General features: G+C 45.8%; 1 protein-coding gene across 5 annotated transcripts; it reads right to left on the bottom strand.

The window, feature by feature from the left end:
* Positions 1-1867: 1867 nt before the first annotated feature.
* Positions 1868-11513, bottom strand: LOC124017933. Of its 5 annotated transcripts, none has more exons than XM_046333163.1 (10): positions 10110-11512; positions 9781-9882; positions 9376-9433; positions 8985-9132; positions 8853-8889; positions 8332-8615; positions 4550-8099; positions 4273-4360; positions 3877-4009; positions 1868-3011 (listed from the first exon to the last, which is right to left on the bottom strand). In XM_046333163.1, the coding sequence occupies exons 1-10, from the start codon at positions 10122-10124 to the stop codon at positions 2780-2782; spliced, it is 4647 nt and encodes a 1548-aa protein (XP_046189119.1). In that variant the 5' UTR covers positions 10125-11512; the 3' UTR covers positions 1868-2779. The 5 variants fall into 5 exon arrangements, with proteins under 5 accessions (XP_046189119.1, XP_046189120.1, XP_046189118.1 ...); XM_046333164.1 differs by having other exon boundaries at positions 10446-11512; XM_046333162.1 differs by having other exon boundaries at positions 9781-11512.
* Positions 11514-21649: the final 10136 nt, after the last annotated feature.

The raw sequence follows: 21649 nt of genomic DNA, 5'->3' as shown, positions 1-21649 counted from the left end.
TTAGTCTGTCTCTATGTTTAGTGCACTTTAATATAGCCTGTTTACTTATTTGAATGTTTGATTATATTGCATTTTATCCTGCAGATTTTGTTGTGGATTTAAATTGACTTTGGGTGTCTTGAAAATCACTTAAAATAGCACTGTTGTTCTAATCGTCAGATCGCAGGTATTCTGATCTTCACTGTCCATGGTGCTGAATCTGGCTGGGTAGATGAGTTTGAATGCTGAAAACTTGTTTGCCTACATTTAAAGGCCCTGTGAAGTCAAAATAATTGTATTTCATATTGTACAACAGCTGATGAAACTAACACTGTAAATGTGTTTTACAAAAATGTGATCGGGGTTGCTTCCTGATAGTTCTGGTTGAAAATACGGAGCATGTGCATGGCCTTGCTGACACTTGCCAGTCATCTTATTATCTTGCCTTGTAGGTATTTTGTGTGTCAGCATAACCACATATATGTTATAGCAATCTCAGCTGATGACACAATGGATCTTTCCACACAACCATTTTGATGCTATGCAACACCTGAGCTGGGACACATTCTTTTCCAGCACTTCAATGCAAAGTAATTTCATAGAAGATTTGGAGAGAATTTTCCTGCTAACCCTAACTGTTCCTATTCTTAACAATCTTTAGTTTCCTAACCTGTTCCCTTCGATTTGAAGTGCCATGAAAAGAGAGTTTCTCACATATATTCACCTTCTAATCCTTTTGTTGGGAGATTTTGGCTTTCCATGGTGACATCACTGTGTAAATTGGTTCCTTGAAAATCTAGAATTCACCGTGCTGTGTTTGTGTATCGCATTTTGCTCAGATGCTGACCATTTTCATCGTGGTCTAGCAGTAAGTACTGAATTGTTAAATCAAATCCTTTATTTATATAGCCCTGCTGTTCACATCAGCTGATATCTCAAAATGCTGTACAGAAACCCAGCCTCCCCAAACAGCAAACAATGCAGGTGAAAAGTTGTGGCTAGTAAAAACTTTACCAAAACCTAGGAAGAAACCTTAAAGAACCGGGCTTTGGGGTGGCCAGTCCTTTCTGGCTGTCCTTATAACAGAACATGACCAAGATGTTCCTCTGCCCAGGCCTTGCTGACACTTGCCAGATCTTACACTGCCTGGATAGGTATTTTGTGTGTCAGCTAACCACATCATATGTTATAGCAATCTGTCAGTCGATGACACAATGGATGACTTGGCACACAACCATTGGTTGATGCATGCAACACCTGAGCAGGGACACATTCTTTTCACAGCACTTCAATGCAAAGTAATTTTCGTAGAAGATTTGGAGAGAATTTTCACTAACCCTAACCCTTTTCCTAACCTTAACCTAACCTCAGTTTCCTAACCTCCTAACCTGCTACGAAAAATTCCCTTCGATATTGAAGTGCCATGAAAAGAGAGTTTCTCACATCTATACAGCACCTTCTAATCAGCAGGTTTGCATGGGAGAGAGTTTTGGCTTTCCATGGTGACATCACCATGTGTAAATTGGTTTATAGACCAATGACAAAGAGAGTGCCAATACCAGCTACTGACCACTCCCAGACAGACCTAGCAAAATTATTGCTTGAGAAAGTTTTTTTTGCAAAAAATACATTTTTGACCATTTTCATCGTAATCTATTACAGTAAGGTACTTAATTGTTACCCAGAAATGATTTGATATTGATATAAAACGTCTGCTTTGGACCTTAAAAAGATATGTGCACTACATACTCAGAAATCACATATATTTACATTTTAGAATGTATTTTATCAAGAAATAAGTTATACATGTCTTTTTTAATCTTACTCTTAGTTGCAAATAATTAATTTGGCTGTGGTTCATTTGATTTTCAGCACAAACCGTTTGATAACGTATAGTATTATAGTGACTTCTTGTGGTAAAATGTCAAACTCACAACTAAACTCATTAAAATGGAGGTTTTCTTTACCCTGTCTTATCAAACAGTGCAACATTTGACTGATGAAATAGCATTCTTCTAAAATTCTTACACTTCTAGATGCAAAATACAAGTCACTATTCCAATACTGTTTGATTCTGCCATTTTTGAAATACTATTTACAAATATGAGCGCAAATGTCTGAGATCGAGACACCAACATTTAACATTTCAGTTAAACACCCTTTGGATAATATCAACATTAATTACTTAACAGCTTAACACATACACACCATGCAAATATCAATAAACAGAGGAACACATGCTACAAATAGTTAGTGACTACCTACCAGTCAATTCAATTAGATTATTCAGAAAAATAACATTGTTATAAGAGACAAATTGCCTTTAGACAACATAAATGACTGCATCTGGACACAGGTCAAAACTACTCTGCCGAGCTCAAGTTACCAGCTATGTATGGTTCCAACACTTACATTTATTGAGTTATTGAAAGTATCCTACAAACATTGATCGAATGTGAAAGTGAAAAGGTTTTCTGAAACAGGTGTGTTTGTATTGAAGAACCCTGAGATTGTGGACAGTAGGACTTGTGTGAACAGGTGTGAACAGCCTGAAGATAAGGATGTTTTCCTTTCTCTGTCTTTCGAAACTCAGGAACAGTTTGAATGTTTTTTTATTGTAATTTAAACAATGGTATGGATGATTAAGCTGGATCTTTCTCTCTGAATCAGGAGTGCACTTTCATTCTCCCAATTTTTCCAAAAGCCCAATCTGAGCAACCTTTGCTATAAACCCTGTCTTTCCCATTGTTGTTTCAAAAGTGGAAGATTATAAATTCGATAATCACACATAATGGGCATTTCACAGCCAAGACTTTTTGATCCTTCCCATCAAGGCCATGTTGGCCAGTTTAACCTTCACCCGGTCCCTCTCTTCAAGAGTCCCCTTGGAGGTGCACTCCACAGTAGAGTTGGTCTCAAAGGAGATGGCTGGGACGTGAGTGAGCAGGTGGCCCCCAGCCTTCTCCTGGGCCATGGGCGTGGGAGTCTGCAGGACCAGCCCGTGCGTCGTTTGTTGATGTCGAAGGTAAAAGCTAAGAGGAAACACACAAATATTGACTTGTCACCGTGTGGAACATGTATGCTACCATATGTTACTAAAAAGAGCTGACAATATTATAAAATGTAATCCAGGAGTTTATGTTTGAATTCTGGTTCTCTCACAACAAGTCACTCAGAAAAGCATCTGTAGGCAGAAGCATGCTACATGTACATTTGGCATTTGAAAAAACTACAGCTGTGCTATGCTACCGAATGCAAAATGTATCTGTATCATAAAAGTGTTGTGCAATATTCCCTTTTTTGCCACACACACACATCCTCTCTCTCACTAGGGACAAATGTTTCAGCAATTTGTCCAGAGAGGTTTCAGCTTTAGAAGTGGATCTGCAGCAAAAGTAGACCTTTGCTGCTATCTACAGGTCAAAGGTCAGACTAGCATTCAGTAAAATGTAAACATGGGCGATCCACAGAAAATGGAAATGTGTGTGTTTCTGTTTGAGAAGTTAAACCAGTTAATTCCCTTATAACTGAGTGTCCTGCATCATGTATTATTTTATTGGTTGTAAATTAAATAGTTTATTTTACAGTACATGTATTTTACACTGAATCATTGATATCTGGTTGAATGTTGGTTGTGGGACATATCTGAAGTACTATGTGTGTGTGTTCAATGAATCACACTGTGTGTGGGTGGTGGGGGTGCATGTTCTATAAATTATTCAGGACAACAATACTTTGTTTAGCCTACACCGTGACTATGACTGCATAATAAACTAAACTAAATATACTATGTATTTTCTAATCAAATGTGTTAACAGGGCAACACAAAAGAAGACAAAGGCCATCAATTCAATGCAAATATTACTGTATTAAAAGAAATTGTTGTATTAAGCTTGCTTTGAAAACAGTTTGAAGGGCTTGGATAGGCCTATGGAGATGGTGGAAAACATCCTGATTAGAAGGGGACGTTTGCGAGGCTTCTCCTGTTGAGAGGTGGAGGGAAGACCCTCTGGGAGTCCAGGATGTGTCACTATGTTGGGCGACAGAAGAGAGAGAGTTGACATGCACTTTAATTTAGAAATGATGGTATATTGTATTCTTAGTTTCAACTCATTATTACTTTCACAAATAAATGTGAACCAGAATCTTGAGATTTGGAAACTATAAATAATTTTACATAAGCGATTACTATCGATAATGTATAATGTACTGTATATAGGGTTTAATATTTTTGCAATAGCAGCTTTGTACACCAATATCTCAAACAGTAAATGTCCTGCTGTATGGACTTACACATGATATCTTCAGCAGTAGTCTGGTCTTTGGATTCAGAATGGCGGGAATTCTTCTTGGAATCCTTCTTGTTTCCCATCATGAATGGCTAAAACAAAAACATGTCAAAACAACTGTCACAGCAGAACAATCTCACTGTAATAACGATCACATCTTACACACCAGCACAACAAGATTTATAAATGGTTTTGGAATTAATGGATGGTTTTACATTTTCTCTAAATAACATTGTTTACTCACATTGACACAATTGTTAACTTAAATAAGTGTGATATACCTTCAAGTCGAATTTCAGTCTGGCAAGCCTTTGTAGGAAAGACAGCTTCCCTCTGGTAGCCTTCACATCTTCAGCCATGAGAAGAGTTTCTGGCCTGGTGGCTTCGAAAGATGTTCTTGAGGCTGCTCTTGATGCCTCGTTACAACTGTGGAGAAGCTCCTTGCTCAATGACTTCACAAGAATCCTATTGAATGTGGAGTCCTGAGTCGACACAGCCAGTTGGAGTATTTTCTCTGAGCCAAACTCCTTCAACAGATGTTTGTAGACGGTGCTGTATACTTTGTGACTCTTCAGGTTCTTGGGATAAGCTTGGGTCTCAGAGCAGCCTGACCATGCACAGAAGGCAGCTATAACTTTTGGAATCAGGTCTTGTGACGTGCGTGTGACGTCAGTTGGGTACAGATCAGTTTGGGTTTGGATTTTTGACAGAAGTCTCACCACTAACATGCTGATGAGGCCGGTGAAGTCATCATCACCGACTAAGTTGTCAGTGGATGGGGTTGAAAGCGAGGCAACATCCGGGCTGGTTGAATTCTGATCACAAACAATGCTCTGAGGTACACCGAAACAACTGATGGTATCCCTTTCCTCAGCATCTATGTTGGCCTCAAAGCCTCGTGCAGCATTGGAGGTCCCACTTGTTGTCATGCTGATGGCGGAGAAAGATGGCAGAGGGTAGGACTTACCACTCAGTAGACTGCCTATATCAGTTACAGTTCCGGTTGGAGATGACCCTCTGCTTTGTGCATCAGAAACCACAGAGTCCATGACCTGGCTTACCAATACTTTGGTAAACAGGCTGACTGTGTCACTAAATGCTGATGTAGAAAAAGAACATGAAATCCTATCTTCAGATACGCTAGCCGGCACACTAACTCCCTGAGCCAAACTCATTGAAGCTGTAGAGGGCACAAGGCTAGGAAGCAAGAGGCGCTTCACAGACTCCTCTGCAAAAAGCTGAACCAGCTTGTAAGCTGTGGGCTTCCCCACCGTCTTGTCATTCCTCTTCAGCTCAGTAAGGACTGTATCGGATGCACTCTTTCCAGCCGCCACTGTCAGAACCAGAGGGGTCAAGTTGCTCTCAGAAATGATGCGGTTGACTTGGTGAGTAAGATCACGTGAGAGAGCACCAATCCTACCCTGAGATATGAGCTCCTCCAGTCTTGCTATTGCAGCTGTTAGATCAGGGTGGAATGCAACCTCCCCTTCTTCCTCTGGATGTACCTCCTTTATGATGGTATCCACTATTGCAGACATGCTTTCCCTGGCATCACACACCAATGTTTTTGGCTTAGTAGATTTGCCCATGTCGATGACTGAGCATCTCACAATGGGCTGAGTAATACTCTCTGGTAAATCAGAAGAGATGGGAGTGCCAGGGAGTGAAAATTCCCACTCTGACTTCTTTGATCTGGCAGATGAGGATGACAACGAGGAGGAAGAACGCTGTGGCGCTTGATAGATCAGTTCCTCACCACATTCACTGCTTACCCTTTCAACATCCTTCAGCATCATTCCAACCACATTCTCTATTTGTGAAAGCGCAGTCACCGTTTGGTCAGATTTTGACAGCTCTTTCTGAATTGAAACCAGAATATGGCTGAGGGTCTTTTTGGCTTGAGCCGTTGTTGCTTTGACTTGATTTTGCCATGTAAAATAATTCCTCATCTTTGTCTTCACATTGTGGTAAATAGTCTTTGCAGTTGTCCAGATCTTCTTCTCAGATACTTCCAAACCAGACTGTGAGCCTTTGGGTGTGGCCTCAGTGTACTCTGAGGTTTTCTCATCACTCTGTTGAAGCATAGAGTCTGCCTGCCATAGAGTAGTAGAAGACTCTGTGGGTGGGAAAAGGCTCTTCATGTCATTTGTAATTGATCCAACGATTTCAAAAGCAGTTATATCTGTATGCCTTAAGGAAATTGTTGATTTTGCTGGCAACATCTGAGAATCTGTCTGGCTGGAACTGACTTTGCTGGGAAAGCTACTGACTGATTTGATCAGTATTTTTCGCACTTCGTTGGTAGCGTTCATCTGGAACTCCTCACTGGAGAGTTTCTCAATGACTGAGGCTGGAGTATCTCTTAATCCTTCCAACCATGAAGAACCAGACACAGGCATGTCTTCTAGATAAGACATGACACTGTCCAAAAAGCCACAGACTTCAAGGGAGTTGTAAGAGGAACCCTCTGCAACAGATGATGTGCATTCCAAATCTGCCACCTCTGACCTATACATGGTCACAATCTGGGACAAGACCTCTTTGGTGCAGGGCACCATGTTGGAATCACAGAGAGACAGTAATGGTTGAGAGTTCTCACTTTGGCATTTACGGAGAGAACCAAGTCCTGTTGAGTTGACCACTTGCAGTATTGCCTCACTCTTACTGGTTTCAGGTTGCTCTGGTGTTTTCTCTCCTACAGAGTCAGTTGAATCACATTCATCAGATAAAGAAGATGAACTATGTTCTGATATAGGGGATTCACTCCTACATGGGGAAGGCAAGCTCAGGATTGAAACAGGCAGATCACTGGAGTCAGTATGCTCCAGAAGCACAGCACTGGAGTCAGCTTTTTCCATAAGTTCTTCCCCTTGGACTGAAGCTCCACCCATTCTGAGGAACAATGTCTCCAGCTTTGCCTGAAGTCTCTCGCAGAGTCTACGAGCTGCATGGAAGGGTTTCCGCTTTGTCGTACAGTGTCCCACTTGGGTATCTCTCTGGGTGCTTGTTGGCTGATCTAATTCAGCATACTGCACAATGTCCTTGACATCTTCAACAAAGTTATCAATTATTTTTGATGTCTCAGATTCTACTTTGGTCTGTATGAGCTCAGTGGCCGCAGAATCAAGGATCCTGTCAGATGGGCGAGATGCATTCATCAAGCTTGGAGTGGTACTAAACGAATGAGAAGGTTGAACCATACCAGAGATATCGCTCATTAACCTTCTCACAAGAATTTCACTCACAGCCTTTGAGGCTTTGGTCTTGAACTTCACACTAAACAGAGTGCCAAGATTTTGCATCATTGCTTTGCAAGATGTACATATTATGTTCAGCTCCTCTGGAACAGGAGAGTCTTCAACATCCAGGTGCTCCACTACAAGGTCACTGCCAGATGCCAACATTTTAACTTTCACAGCCACTTCTCGAAAAACCTTAGCCAATTCCGGATCTTCTTTTTCCAATTCACCCACCATGTCTGCGATAACAGTCATCACCTCTTTTGTTGCAGGTGGAATGCATGACTCTAATACAGAGGTGGAGCTCTGGTCCTCTGGAGTGGCGTGATCATCAAAACATTTCTGGACCATGTTGACCATTTGTTCAGCAGCCTGGTTACCAGAAGAAATAGGGGAGGACTGCCCTGAAATGGCTCTGCTGATGGTCGCAGAGAGGGCAGAGTTAAGCTGTTCGACCACCACCTTGATAAGACCAACAGTCAGCTCAGGTGGGCAAGAGGACAGGATATTATGATCAGACAGTTGCTCCTGGACACTTTTGATGATTCGGTCCTCTGTCATTCCCAGGTGGACTTTCACTGAGGTCTGGGAACTTTAAAACGAACAAGCAAAGCATGATAATTCCTGTCTTAACTTGGCAAATCAGTCAAGCGTTGTAATTTTAGTATTCTAAATATCTACATGTCCTTTTGATCGCTTTACATGCTCATTAAGGCTGATACATTACATTTTGTACTACATCAGATAGAGTAAATTGCATTGGCTAACACTGGGATAGATGATCTTGGTGAAATCCATACATGAAAACCTTAAGGGGAACATACCTCTTAGAAGAGGGTGTTAGGGACCTGAGATGTTGAGCCCCTGTGCCGCCCTTATACATTTTCTTTGCCAGATATCTAACTTCCTGGATGAGCTCCAGTCTTTCCTGATCAAAGGCAGCAAAGGATCTTGCACTGCCACCCCTCTTGGGTGAGTCAGTGTCGTCGTCAGCAAAGTCCTTTACCCCAAGTACGCGGGCCAGGGCTGGCAGCAGGATCTGCAGGGTGGTCTGTGCGATGAAGGTTACAATTGTCTTGCACAATTTGGCAAGCTGTTCCTTCGTCATCTGTTTTGAACAAACAGAACAAAAACAGTTTTTTCAATGGAACTGTGATGTCAAGTATTCTAGATCGAACAGAATGCATTTGATCAACATTGTTATTCTTGTCTGTGACTGAATTCAAAGTTTGATGAAGTCTGACAGAGAAATGAACATGAATAACAGAATATGACTTGATGGCTAATCTCTGAATTCAACAGATCATTGACACATCAAAGGTCAAAGGCAGGTAGGGAAACTTACAGGGTTTTTTAGTCCTTTGTAGATCACTTGCCACTGCCTAGAACATTTAAAATAAGTGTTTTAGTTAGTGTTTAGTTCCCACTGCACAATATTTCATAAATGTTGAACATTACAGAAAAACTTTTAACATACTCATCAGTAAGATTGCGCAGGAATGAGATGAGGATTGGGTAGGAGTATTCCATCTCATCCTTGTTGCCTGGGCCGAATGCAGCCTTAACAGCTTTCTTCTCCAGGAGCTCAATTACAGATCCTCTATCCAGGTGTTTATTCCTGGAGACTAAAGATGTGATTGCCGTAGAGGAAGTAGAAACAAAATTAAAGAGAAATCAGACGTTTTATCTCTTAATACTCTGATTTCATTGTTTTAGGGTTTTAGAATAGGCCTATTTGAATAAAGCTATCTATGTGACCTTTCTTACTGATTACAGTAGACTACAGTTTCATTGAAAATGGATAGCACAACTGCACATCACAGACAGAATAGAGAAACAATGTAGTACTACAGAGGTAAATCTCTGACCTGCATCGTTGTCAGTGCCCAGCTTCCTTGACTTCTTGCCACTTCTCTTACATTTTGCCTAGGATAGAACAGAACAGATTCCAGATCTCAAATGATGGCAGACATGTAACACCAGGGCCCGTATACATAAAGTTCATCAGATAAGGTGTGGGCTCAACCTTGCCCAAATAATTGTATTCATTATGATCTCAAATGCAAAACTGATCCTAGATAAGCACTCCTACTCTGAGACAATTTATGAATAGGCTATGGGCCAGGTCAAAGCAGCTCTTAAAACACGTTTTGAAAACAGCCTCTACGTATGTTGTTATCTGATATATATAGCTATCTATGGTATGGCTGCTATCAGGTACAGAGTGTAACCCAGTAGGTCTATTATGTGCTCTGACACTCCTGCTATCTTACCTTCCTTCCCTTCTTGGCCTCCTCTTTGGGCGTGGCCACCGGTTCTTCCTCCACAACTTCCTTTCCTTCCCTCTGAGGATCACCATCCTCCCTCTGTGCTACCTGAAGGTCAGACATTCCAATAAGTAATAATATGTCAATGTCAGAGTAGATCTGTGCAGAGGACATCATAAATAGAGCTACAGCCATTTCAGAGCTAAGCTTGTGACTTTATAAAGAATGGTACATTTGCTTTACAATATGTTATAGCTTTTTACAAGAAATATCCGCTTATATTGCTTCACCCTTTTTTACTTTCCCCCAATATTGTATGAAGTAATTTAGCTTACCTTTTCTTCATCCATTCAAGCTATTTTATATCTCAAAAAGCATGTCCTTGTCTGTGTTGGTTACATTCAAGTTGAGTTCAGGTCGAGAGTGAGGACAATATTGCAGGCAGGGACTGTAATTTAGGGCTACATGCTACGTCATGGAACGTTAGACCTTTATGACATCACAAATAGTATTTTTAGGAAGAGCGCGGGAAAGGTTACTTGCCCACTCAGTAGGTCTAGCTAATATTGACAGAAATTTCCCCGTCAAACGTTTTCGATTGCCTACCCCTACGCCTTCCATCGAACATGGTCCTGCCTTTGCAATATTGTCTCTCTTGTGGGTTTACTTACGTATGACATGTAGGCTTACTGTGTCGGATCAAGTTGATTGATCTGTCCTAGTCAGCCTTAGGTTGAACCCAAAATATTCTGGGAAATATTTGTTAATAATATTCATTTCAATATCGTTTTATTCATTGATTTAGTCCCAATCCAATCCTATTGTTGGCTGCCAATCCCCACCAAATATGTCATTGTAGGACATACTGTAGCGGGAGAAAGTGAGAGCTGCAACGCGGACGCGTTCGGTGGCTCCTTCAGTGCAGAGGCAAGCGCGTATGCCAGTGCCACTAAAGCCCGGGCTTGTGAGGCAGTAGTCTACAACGCTGACAGGCAACACCTTGTCATTTTATTAACTCACTAGAATGACCTTGTCTTCTTCATTCATTTCGATTGCACTTCCTTTCGTGGTGAAATTAGTTTTGATTACTATTAACTTTAATCCACAGAGTTTAAGTGTTTATGTTGCCCACGTCATCATGTGATGCTGTGAGCAAACAATTTATGCCCAGCCTTCCTAGATAGGCCTGGGCTGCATAACACTATGAATCTGGGAAAACATAACACTTAAAAAAAAGTTTTACAGTGCAAAAATAGCGTAGGCCTACTTGTGTACTATTCAAATCCACACTAAAGCCACACTTTTCACACAGATTTACCCAGATTCTGTTGTTTTAGCTTTAACCTCTGTTAAATTCACTTCCCTGGTTAATCTGTCATCATGTTTAGTGTTCTCCATGGTTAGTCTGTCTCTATGTTTAGTGCACTTTAATATAGCCTGTTTACTTATTTGAATGTTTGATTATATTGCATTTTATCCTGCAGATTTTGTTGTGGATTTAAATTGACTTTGGGTGTCTTGAAAATCACTTAAAATAGCACTGTTGTTCTAATCGTCAGATCGCAGGTATTCTGATCTTCACTGTCCATGGTGCTGAATCTGGCTGGGTAGATGAGTTTGAATGCTGAAAACTTGTTTGCCTACATTTAAAGGCCCTGTGAAGTCAAAATAATTGTATTTCATATTGTACAACAGCTGATGAAACTAACACTGTAAATGTGTTTTACAAAAATGTGATCGGGGTTGCTTCCTGATAGTTCTGGTTGAAAATACGGAGCATCCGTTCCTGTCCTGTCGGTTCCTTGTCTAGAATTCACCGTGCTGTGTTTGTGTATCGCCCTGTCGTGTCGTGTTTTCCTCAGATGCTGCGTGGTGAGCAGGTGTCTGAGTCTGTCTGGTTCAAGTGCCTTCCCGAGGCAACCTGCTGTTCACCTGCTGTTCAAGATCGAGTCTCCAGTTTGTCCTCGTCATTTCGAGTGAAAGTTGTGTTTTTTGTTTGTATTTACTTTACTGGATTAAAGACTCTGTTTTCGCCAAGTCGCTTTTGGGTCCTCTTTCACCGGCATGACAGAAGGAACCGACCAAGGAATGGACCCAGCGACTTCAGACGCTCGTTACACTGCCGTCGAGATCCAAGGAGCCATGCTCGGCAGACACGAGCAGGAATTGTCTGCTGCTCGCCATGCCGTGGAGAACCTGGCCGCTCAGGTTTCCGACCTCTCTGGACAGTTCCAGAGTCTACGTCTCGTGCCACCTGTTACTTCCTGGCCTGCCGAGCCTCCAGAACCTAGGGTTAATAACCCACCTTGCTACTCCGGGCAGCCCACTGAGTGCCGCTCCTTTCTCACGCAGTGTGAGATTGTGTTCTCTCTCCAACCCAACACATACTCTAGAGAGAGAGCTCGGGTTGCTTACGTCATTTCACTCCTTACTGGCCGGGCTCGAGAATGGGGCACAGCTATCTGGGAGGCAAGGGCTGATTGCTCTAACAGGTTCCAGAACTTTAAAGAGGAGATGATTCGGGTTTTTGACCGTTCAGTTTTTGGTAGGGAGGCTTCTAGGGCCCTGGCTTCCTTATGCCAAGGTGAACGGTCCATAACGGATTATTCTATTGAGTTTCGCACTCTTGCTGCCTCTAGTGAGTGGAACGAGCCGGCGCTGCTCGCTCGTTTTCTGGAGGGACTCCACGCAGTGGTTAAGGATGAGATTCTCTCCCGGGAGGTTCCTTCAGATGTGGACTCTTTGATTGCTCTCGCCATCCGCATAGAACGACGGGTAGATCTTCGTCACCGGGCTCGTGGAAGAGAGCTCGCATCAACGGTGTTTCCCTGCTCCGCATCGCAACCATCTCCCTCCTCTGGCTCAGAGTCTGAGCCCATGCAGCTGGGAGGGATTCGCATCTCGACTAAGGAGAGGGAACGGAGGATCACCAACCGCCTGTGCCTCTATTGCGGAGTTGCTGGACATTTTGTTAATTCATGTCCAGTAAAAGCCAGAGCTCATCTGTAAGCGGAGGGCTACAGGTGAGCGCAACTACTCAAGTCTCTCCATCAAAATCCTGTACTACTTTGTCGGTCCATCTACGCTGGACCGGTTCGGGTGCTACATGTAGTGCCTTGATAGACTCTGGGGCTGAGGGTTGTTTCATGGACGAAGCATGGGTTCGGAAACATGACATTCCTTTCAGAGAGTTAGAGAAGCCTACGCCCATGTTCGCCTTAGATGGTAGTCATCTTCCCAGTATCAGATTTGAGACACTACCTTTAACCCTCACAGTATCTGGTAACCACAGTGAGACTATTTCTTTTTTGATTTTTCGTTCACCGTTTACACCTGTTGTTTTGGGTCATCCCTGGCTAGTATGTCATAATCCTTCTATTAATTGGTCTAGTAATTCTATCCTATCCTGGAACGTTTCTTGTCATGTGAAGTGTTTAATGTCTGCCATCCCTCCCGTTTCTTCTGTCCCTACTTCTCAGGAGGAACCTGGCGATTTGACAGGAGTGCCGGAGGAATATCATGATCTGCGCACGGTCTTCAGTCGGTCCCGAGCCAACTCCCTTCCTCCTCACCGGTCGTATGATTGTAGTATTGATCTCCTTCCGGGGACCACTCCTCCTCGGGGTAGACTATACTCTCTGTCGGCTCCCGAACGTAAGGCTCTCGAGGATTATTTGTCTGTGTCTCTTGACGCCGGTACCATAGTGCCTTCTTCCTCTCCGGCCGGGGCGGGGTTCTTTTTTGTTAAGAAGAAGGACGGTACTCTGCGCCCCTGCGTGGATATCGAGGGCTGAATGACATAACGGTTAAGAATCGTTATCCGCTTCCCCTTATGTCATCAGCCTTCGAGATTCTGCAGGGAGCCAGGTGCTTTACTAAGTTGGACCTTCGTAACGCTTACCATCTCGTGCGCATCAGAGAGGGGGACGAGTGGAAAACGGCGTTTAACACTCCGTTAGGGCATTTTGAGTACCGGGTTCTGCCGTTTGGTCTCGCCAATGCGCCAGCTGTTTTTCAGGCATTAGTTAATGATGTTCTGAGAGACATGCTGAACATCTTTGTTTTTGTCTATCTTGACGATATCCTGATTTTTTCTCCGTCACTCGAGATTCATGTTCAGCACGTTCGACGTGTTCTACAGCGCCTTTTAGAGAATTGTCTCTACGTAAAGTCTGAGAAGTGCTCTTTTCATGTCTCCTCCGTTACTTTTCTCGGTTCCGTTATTTCCGCTGAAGGCATTCAGATGGATTCCGCTAAGGTCCAAGCTGTCAGTGATTGGCCCGTTCCAAGGTCACGTGTCGAGTTGCAGCGCTTTTTAGGTTTCGCTAATTTCTATCGGCGTTTCATTCGTAATTTCGGTCAAGTTGCTGCCCCTCTCACAGCTCTTACTTCTGTCAAGACGTGTTTTAAGTGGTCCGGTTCCGCCCAGGGAGCTTTTGATCTTCTAAAAGAACGTTTTACGTCCGCTCCTATCCTCGTTACTCCTGACGTCACTAGACAATTCATTGTCGAGGTTGACGCTTCAGAGGTAGGCGTGGGAGCCATTCTATCCCAGCGCTTCCAGTCTGACGATAAGGTTCATCCTTGCGCTTATTTTTCTCATCGCCTGTCGCCATCTGAGCGCAACTATGATGTGGGTAACCGTGAACTGCTCGCCATCCGCTTAGCCCTAGGCGAATGGCGACAGTGGTTGGAGGGGGCGACCGTTCCTTTTGTCGTTTGGACAGACCATAAGAACCTTGAGTACATCCGTTCTGCCAAACGACTTAATGCCCGTCAAGCTCGTTGGGCGTTGTTTTTCGCTCGTTTCGAGTTTGTGATTTCTTACCGTCCGGGTAGCAAGAACACCAAGCCTGATGCCTTATCCCGTCTGTTTAGTTCTTCTGTGGCTTCTACTGATCCCGAGGGGATTCTTCCTTATGGGCGTGTTGTCGGGTTAACAGTCTGGGGAATTGAAAGACAGGTTAAGCAAGCACTCACGCACACTGCGTCGCCGCGCGCTTGTCCTAGTAACCTCCTTTTCGTTCCTGTTTCCACTCGTCTGGCTGTTCTTCAGTGGGCTCACTCTGCCAAGTTAGCTGGTCATCCCGGTGTTCGAGGCACTCTTGCGTCTATTCGCCAGCGCTTTTGGTGGCCGACTCAGGAGCGTGACACGCGCCGTTTCGTGGCTGCTTGTTCGGACTGCGCGCAGACTAAGTCGGGTAACTCTCCTCCTGCCGGTCGTCTCAGACCGCTCCCCATTCCTTCTCGACCATGGTCTCACATCGCCCTAGACTTCATTACCGGTCTGCCTTTGTCTGCGGGGAAGACTGTGATTCTTACGGTTGTCGATAGGTTCTCTAAGGCGGCACATTTCATTCCCCTCGCTAAACTTCCTTCCGCTAAGGAGACGGCACAAATCATTATCGAGAATGTATTCAGAATTCATGGCCTCCCGTTAGACGCCGTTTCAGACAGAGGCCCGCAATTCACGTCACAGTTTTGGAGGGAGTTCTGTCGTTTGATTGGTGCGTCCGTCAGTCTCTCTTCCGGGTTTCATCCCCAGTCTAACGGTCAAGCAGAGAGGGCCAATCAGACGATTGGTCGCATACTACGCAGCCTTTCTTTCAGAAACCCTGCGTCTTGGGCAGAACAGCTCCCCTGGGCAGAATACGCTCACAATTCGCTTCCTTCGTCTGCTACCGGGTTATCTCCGTTTCAGAGTAGTCTGGGTTACCAGCCTCCTCTGTTCTCATCCCAGCTTGCCGAGTCCAGCGTTCCCTCCGCTCAAGCGTTTGTCCAACGTTGTGAGCGCACCTGGAGGAGGGTGAGGTCTGCACTTTGCCGTTACAGGGCACAGACTGTGAGAGCCGCCAATAAACGCAGGATTAAGAGTCCAAGGTATTGTTGCGGCCAGAGAGTGTGGCTTTCCACTCGCAACCTTCCTCTTACGACAGCTTCTCGTAAGTTGACTCCGCGGTTCATTGGTCCGTTCCGTGTCTCCCAGGTCGTCAATCCTGTCGCTGTGCGACTGCTTCTTCCGCGACATCTTCGTCGCGTCCATCCTGTCTTCCATGTCTCCTGTGTCAAGCCCTTTCTTCGCACCCCCGTTCGTCTTCCCTCCCCCCTCCCGTCCTTGTCGAGAGCGCACCTATTTACAAGGTACATAAGATCATGGACATGCGTTCTCGGGGACGGGGTCACCAATACTTAGTGGATTGGGAGGGTTACGGTCCTGAGGAGAGGAGTTGGGTTCCGTCTCGGGACGTGCTGGACCGTTCACTCATTGATGATTTCCTCCGTTGCCGCCAGGATTCCTCCTCGAGTGCGCCAGGAGGCGCTCGGTGAGTGGGGGGTACTGTCATGTTTTGTCATTTATTATCTTGTCTTGTCCCTGTGCTTCCCATTCTATTCGTTTCCCTCTGCTGGTCTTATTAGGTTCTTTCCCTCTTTCTATCCCTCTCTCTCCCCCTCCCTCTCTCACTCTCTCGCTCTCTCTTCTCTCTATCGTTCCGTTCCTGCTCCCAGCTGTTCCTATTCCCCTAATCAATCATTTAGTCTTCCCACACCTGTTCCCGATCCTTTCCCCTGATTAGAGTCCCTATTTCTTCCTTTGTGTTCCGTTCCTGTCCTGTCGGTTCCTTGTCTAGAATTCACCGTGCTGTGTTTGTGTATCGCCCTGTCGTGTCGTGTTTTCCTCAGATGCTGCGTGGTGAGCAGGTGTCTGAGTCTGTCTGGTTCAAGTGCCTTCCCGAGGCAACCTGCTGTTCACCTGCTGTTCAAGATCGAGTCTCCAGTTTGTCCTCGTCATTTCGAGTGAAAGTTGTGTTTTTTGTTTGTATTTACTTTACTGGATTAAAGACTCTGTTTTCGCCAAGTCGCTTTTGGGTCCTCTTTCACCGGCATGACAGCATGTTCCTCTGCCCAGGCCTTGCTGACACTTGCCAGATCTTACACTGCCTAGATAGGTATTTTGTGTGTCAGCTAACCACATCATATGTTATAGCAATCTGTCAGTCGATGACACAATGGATGACTTGGCACACAACCATTGGTTGATGCATGCAACACCTGAGCAGGGACACATTCTTTTCACAGCACTTCAATGCAAAGTAATTTTCGTAGAAGATTTGGAGAGAATTTTCACTAACCCTAACCCTTTTCCTAACCTTAACCTCAGTTTCCTAACCTGCTATGAAAAATTCCCTTCGATATTGAAGTGCCATGAAAAGAGAGTTTCTCACATCTATACAGCACCTTCTAATCAGCAGGTTTGCATGGGAGAGAGTTTTGGCTTTCCATGGTGACATCACCATGTGTAAATTGGTTTATAGACCAATGACAAAGAGAGTGCCAATACCAGCTACTGACCACTCCCAGACAGACCTAGCAAAATTATTGCGTTTCTCCCTGGCCTGCCGAGCCTCCTGAACCCAGGGTTAATAACCCACCTTGCTACTCCGGGCAGCCCACTGAGTGCCGCTCCTTTCTCACGCAGTGTGAGATTGTGTTCTCTCCAACCCCACACATACTCTAGAGAGAGCTCGGGTTGCTTTCGTCATTTCACTCCTTACTGGCCGGGCTCGAGAATGGGGCACAGCTATCTGGGAGGCAAGGGCTGATTGCTCTAACAGATTCCAGAACTTTAAGGAGGAGATGATTCGGGTTTTTGACCGTTCAGTTTTTGGTGAGGAGGCTTCTAGGGCCCTGGCTTCCTTATGCCAAGGTGAACGGTCCATAACGGATTATTCCATTGAGTTTCGCACTCTTGCTGCCTCTAGTGAGTGGAACGAGCCGGCGCTGCTCGCTCGTTTTCTGGAGGGACTCCACGCAGTGGTTAAGGATGAGATTCTCTCCCGGAGGTTCCTTCAGATGTGGACTCCTTGATTGCTCTCGCCATCCGCATAGAACGACGGGTAGATCTTCGTCACCGGGCTCGTGGAAGAGAGCTCGCATCAACGGTGTTTCCCTGCTCCGCATCGCAACCATCTCCCTCTGGCTTTGAGACTGAGCCCATGCAGCTGGGAGGGATTCGCATCTCGAATAAGGAGAGGGAACAGAGGATCACCAACCGCCTGTGCCTCTATTGCGGAGTTGCTGGACATTTTGTTATTTCATGTCCAGTAAGAGGCCAGAGCCCATCAGTAAGCGGAGGGCTACTGGTGAGCGCTACTACTCAGGTCCCTTCATCTAGATCTTGTACTACTATGTCGGTCCATCTACGCTGGACCGGTTCGGTGCTACATGCAGTGCTTTGATTGACTCTGGGGCTGAGGGTAGTTTCATGGACGAAGCATGGGCTCGGAAACATAACATTCCTTTCAGACCGTTAGACAGGCCTACGCCCATGTTTGCCTTAGATGGTAGTCATCTTCCCAGTATCAAATTTGAGACACTACCTTTAACTCTCACAGTATCTGGTAACCACAGTGAGACTATGTCTTTTTGATTTTCCGTTCACCGTTTACACCTGTTGTTTTGGGTCACCCCTGGCTTGTATGTCATAATCCTTCTATTAATTGGTCTAGTAATTCTATCCTATCCTGGAACGTTTCTTGTCATGTGAAGTGTTTAATGTCTGCCATCCCTCCCATTTCTTCTGTCCCTACTTCTCAGGAGGAACCTGGCGATTTGACAGGAGTGCCGGAGGAATATCATGATCTGCGCACGGTCTTCAGTCGGTCCCGAGCCAACTCCCTTCCTCCTCACCGGTCGTATGATTGTAGTATTGATCTCCTTCCGGGGACCACTCCTCCTCGAGGTAGACTATACTCTCTGTCGGCTCCCGAACGTAAGGCTCTCGAGGATTATTTGTCTGTGTCTCTTGACGCCGGTACCATAGTGCCTTCTTCCTCTCCGGCCGGGGCGGGGTTCTTTTTGTTAAGAAGAAGGACGGTACTCTGCGCCCCTGCGTGGATTATCGAGGGCTGAATGACATAACGGTTAAGAATCGTTATCCGCTTCCCCTTATGTCATCAGCCTTCGAGATTCTGCAGGGAGCCAGGTGCTTTACTAAGTTGGACCTTCGTAACGCTTACCATCTCGTGCGCATCAGAGAGGGGGACGAGTGGAAAACGGCGTTTAATACTCCGTTAGGGCATTTTGAGTACCGGGTTCTGCCGTTCGGTCTCGCCAATGCGCCAGCTGTTTTTCAGGCATTAGTTAATGATGTTCTGAGAGACATGCTAAACATTTTTGTTTTTGTCTATCTTGACGATATCCTGATTTTTTCTCCGTCACTCGAGATTCATGTTCAGCACGTTCGACGTGTTCTACAGCGCCTTTTAGAGAATTGTCTCTACGTAAAGGCTGAGAAGTGCTCTTTTCATGTCTCCTCCGTTACTTTTCTCGGTTCCGTTATTTCCGCTGAAGGCATTCAGATGGATTCCGCTAAGGTCCAAGCTGTCAGTGATTGGCCCGTTCCAAGGTCACGTGTCGAGTTGCAGCGCTTCTTAGGTTTCGCTAATTTCTATCGGCGTTTCATTCGTAATTTCGGTCAAGTTGCTGCCCCTCTCACAGCTCTTACTTCTGTCAAGACGTGTTTTAAGTGGTCCGGTTCCGCCCAGGGAGCTTTTGATCTTCTAAAAGAACGTTTTACGTCCGCTCCTATCCTCGTTACTCCTGACGTCACTAGACAATTCATTGTCGAGGTTGACGCTTCAGAGGTAGGCGTGGGAGCCATTCTATCCCAGCGCTCCCAGTCTGACGATAAGGTTCATCCTTGCGCTTATTTTTCTCATCGCCTGTCCCCATCTGAGCGCAACTATGATGTGGGTAACCGTGAACTGCTCGCCATCCGCTTAGCCCTAGGCGAATGGCGACAGTGGTTGGAGGGGGCGACCGTTCCTTTTGTCGTTTGGACAGACCATAAGAACCTTGAGTACATCCGTTCTGCCAAACGACTTAATGCCCGTCAAGCTCGTTGGGCGTTGTTTTTCGCTCGTTTCGAGTTTGTGATTTCTTACCGTCCGGGTAGCAAGAACACCAAGCCTGATGCCTTATCCCGTCTGTTTAGTTCTTCTGTGGCTTCTACTGATCCCGAGGGGATTCTTCCTTATGGGCGTGTTGTCGGGTTAACAGTCTGGGGAATTGAAAGACAGGTTAAGCAAGCACTCACGCACACTGCGTCGCCGCGCTTGTCCTAGTAACCTCCTTTTCGTTCCTGTTTCCACTCGTCTGGCTGTTCTTCAGTGGGCTCACTCTGCCAAGTTAGCGGGTCATCCCGGTGTTCGAGGCACTCTTGCGTCTATTCGCCAGCGCTTTTGGTGGCCGACTCAGGAGCGTGACACGCGCCGTTTCGTGGCTGCCTGTTCGGACTGCGCGCAGACTAAGTCGGGTAACTCTCCTCCTGCCGGTCGTCTCAGACCGCTCCCCATTCCTTCTCGACCATGGTCTCACATTGCCTTAGACTTCATTACCGGTCTGCCTTTGTCTGCGGGGAAGACTGTGATTCTGACGGTTGTCGATAGGTTCTCTAAGGCGGCACATTTCATTCCCCTCGCTAAACTTCCTTCCGCTAAGGAGACGGCACAAATCATTATTGAGAATGTATTCAGAATTCATGGCCTCCCGTTAGACGCCGTTTCAGACAGAGGTCCGCAATTCACGTCACAGTTTTGGAGGGAGTTCTGTCGTTTGATTGGTGCGTCCGTCAGTCTCTCTTCCGGGTTTCATCCCCAGTCTAACGGTCAAGCAGAGAGGGCCAATCAGACGATTGGTCGCATACTACGCAGCCTTTCTTTCAGGAACCCTGCGTCTTGGGCAGAACAGCTCCCTGGGCAGAATACGCTCACAATCGCTTCCTTCGTCTGCTACCGGGTTATCTCCGTTTCAGAGTAGTCTGGGTTACCAGCCTCCTCTGTTCTCATCCCAGCTTGCCGAGTCCAGCGTTCCCTCCGCTCAAGCGTTTGTCCAACGTTGTGAGCGCACCTGGAGGAGGGTGAGGTCTGCACTTTGCCGTTACAGGGCACAGACGGTGAGAGCCGCCAATAAACGCAGGATTAAGAGTCCAAGGTATTGTTGCGGCCAGAGAGTGTGGCTTTCCACTCGCAACCTTCCTCTTACGACAGCTTCTCGTAAGTTGACTCCGCGGTTCATTGGTCCGTTCCGTGTCTCCCAGGTCGTCAATCCTGTCGCTGTGCGACTGCTTCTTCCGCGACATCTTCGTCGCGTCCATCCTGTCTTCCATGTCTCCTGTGTTAAGCCCTTTCTTCGCACCCCGTTCGTCTTCCCTCCCCCCCTCCCGTCCTTGTCGAGAGCGCACCTATTTACAAAGTACATAAAATTATGGACATGCGTTCTCGGGGACGGGGTCACCAATACCTAGTGGATTGGGAGGGTTACGGTCCTGAGGAGAGGAGTTGGGTTCCGTCTCGGGACGTGCTGGACCGTTCGCTCATCGATGATTTCCTCCGTTGCCGCCAGGATTCCTCCTCGAGTGCGCCAGGAGGCGCTCGGTGAGTGGGGGGGTACTGTCATGTTTGTCATTCATTGTCATGTCTTGTCCCTGTGCTCCCCATGCTATTCGTTTCCCTCTGCTGGTCTTGTTTGGTTCTATCCCTCTCTCTCCCCCTCCCTCTCTCACTCTCTCGCTCTCTCTTCTCTCTGTCGTTCCGTTCCTGCTCCCAGCTGTTCCTATTCCCCTAATCATCATTTAATTCCCACACCTGTTCCCGATCCTTTCCCCTGATTAGACTCCCTATTTATTCCTTTGTGTTCCGTCCCTGTTCCGTCGGTTCCTTGTTTTGTATTCCATGCTGTTATTGCGTTTCGCCCTGTCCTGTCGTGTTTTTTGCCGTGATTGTGTATCACCCTGTCCTGTCGTGTTTTGTGCCTTCTTCAGACGCTGCGTGTGAGCAGGTGTCTCAGTGGACTACGGCCTGCGCCTACCCGAAGC

Source organism: Oncorhynchus gorbuscha, unplaced genomic scaffold (genome assembly GCF_021184085.1).
Source record: "Oncorhynchus gorbuscha isolate QuinsamMale2020 ecotype Even-year unplaced genomic scaffold, OgorEven_v1.0 Un_scaffold_3495, whole genome shotgun sequence".
Lineage (NCBI taxonomy): Eukaryota > Metazoa > Chordata > Actinopteri > Salmoniformes > Salmonidae > Oncorhynchus > Oncorhynchus gorbuscha.
Note: the sequence above shows the minus strand (reverse complement) of the source record. Positions and strands in the feature narration are given on the sequence as shown.